The following is a 1,493-nucleotide window of genomic DNA, read 5'->3' on the forward strand; positions in this document are numbered from 1 at the left end:
ACCTACTGTATGACCTTGGGCGTTTCTGCCGCAGTCGAAGTTGTATCCAGTTCGCTTTTCATCGGTTGTTGTGTAATATGCTGAATTATTGGTTCGTGACAGCACAATTGGTACTGAAGAGAGTCTGGAAATGTTCAGACCATCGATTCAATATAGAGATTTTGTCAATGAGAAGCATTTGGTCATCTGCGCTGAGTAGGGAGCTTTGACCCTGGTGTCTAGGTCCATACGCAGCTTTCAGAGCCTCTGTGGTCACCCAAATCTGCGCATAGTTGAATATTTCCTGCTAGGTTTACCCACCATTTTTGTTTCTGGATGTCTCGAAGTTTCTGTTGCAGGTTGCTGGATGCAATGCGAAAGGCGGCTTTTCTTACGTGACAAGATGGTTGAGCAACATATGCTTGGTGAGCAGATCTCTTCTTTGTCAATAAATTCTAGACCTCTTTATCGTTTCCACCAGTTTATTCCTCTTGCATGAGAACCCTAAGGATTCCACGGAATACTGCTGGTTGCTGGTTATAATATGTTGCCAAAGCATTTTAGGTGAGGGATCCGTGGAGTAATCTTGAAGTCTGGTTTGAAGATTCATCCGGAAGGTATCTCTCACCGTAGGTGTTTAGAGATTGTTAACTTTGAGCTTTCTTGGAATTCTACCTCTCTCCGGTTTGGATTTGAAGCGGAAGTTGAGTTTATATCGCACAATGCGATGGGCTGTTTGATACTCCGCATTAGGCATCATACAAGTGTGACGATCATGAACATTTCTTTGACGCACTAGGATGAGATACCAGTGCTTGGATCGAGGATGCATCCAGGTTGTCTTCAAACTGTCTCTCTGCTGAAAGAGTGTTTGAGAGGTGAGTTAATGCTCTGTACAATACTCTAGCAGAAGCCGTCCATTTTCGTTGCGGCTTCTAACGCTATGCTTGCCAAATACACCTTTCGAGGCTTTGAAATTCTCTAGCGTTGAAGTCACCAAAGATTATTACCTAATCACTTGGAGAAACTTTTTGGATAAGACGGCGTAGATTGGTTTAGAATCTACCTTTTCAATAGGGTCAACATGCAGAGTTGGAACATATATGCTGAAGAGAACAACTTGTTGCTTGTTGTGTAGTGAGAGGCATAGGGAGATATGATTGACGATGAGAATGACCTGTTGACAGATTTTCGAGTTTATAGGCGGTGGAGTTTTTAACCATGAAGCCAGTTCCTGAAAGGTCGCTTCCGGTTTTCTGTTTTCCCAACAGCAGAGTGTGTAACCGGCACCATATTCATTGAGAGCACTATCCTCATGGAGATGAACTTCACTGACAGCGGCAGTCAAGTCATGATAATTCGTGAGCAACTAGAGTAGGGCAACGCTTAGGACGTTCACTGTTCGAATTATCAAAATGGTTCTGATGTTCCAGCACGTGAATTTTCATGCATGTCTAATAGTCAGAAAATACCCCATCCTTTCTCTAAAACCTCTTTTTCATTCTTATTACTAT

At 42.8% G+C, this 1,493-nt stretch overlaps 1 protein-coding gene across 1 annotated transcript; it reads right to left on the reverse strand.

Annotated features, from left to right (window-relative positions):
• Window positions 1-654: 654 nt before the first annotated feature.
• Window positions 655-838, reverse strand: LOAG_15535 (hypothetical protein; the record flags this gene model as incomplete). The annotated part of the gene is made up of 1 exon (XM_003151026.2): window positions 655-838. A coding segment is annotated over one exon (183 nt), but the record flags the coding sequence as incomplete, so codon positions are not given.
• Window positions 839-1,493: the final 655 nt, after the last annotated feature.

This window comes from Loa loa (genome assembly GCF_000183805.2).
Source record: "Loa loa unplaced genomic scaffold supercont3.2128, whole genome shotgun sequence".
NCBI lineage: Eukaryota > Metazoa > Nematoda > Chromadorea > Rhabditida > Onchocercidae > Loa > Loa loa.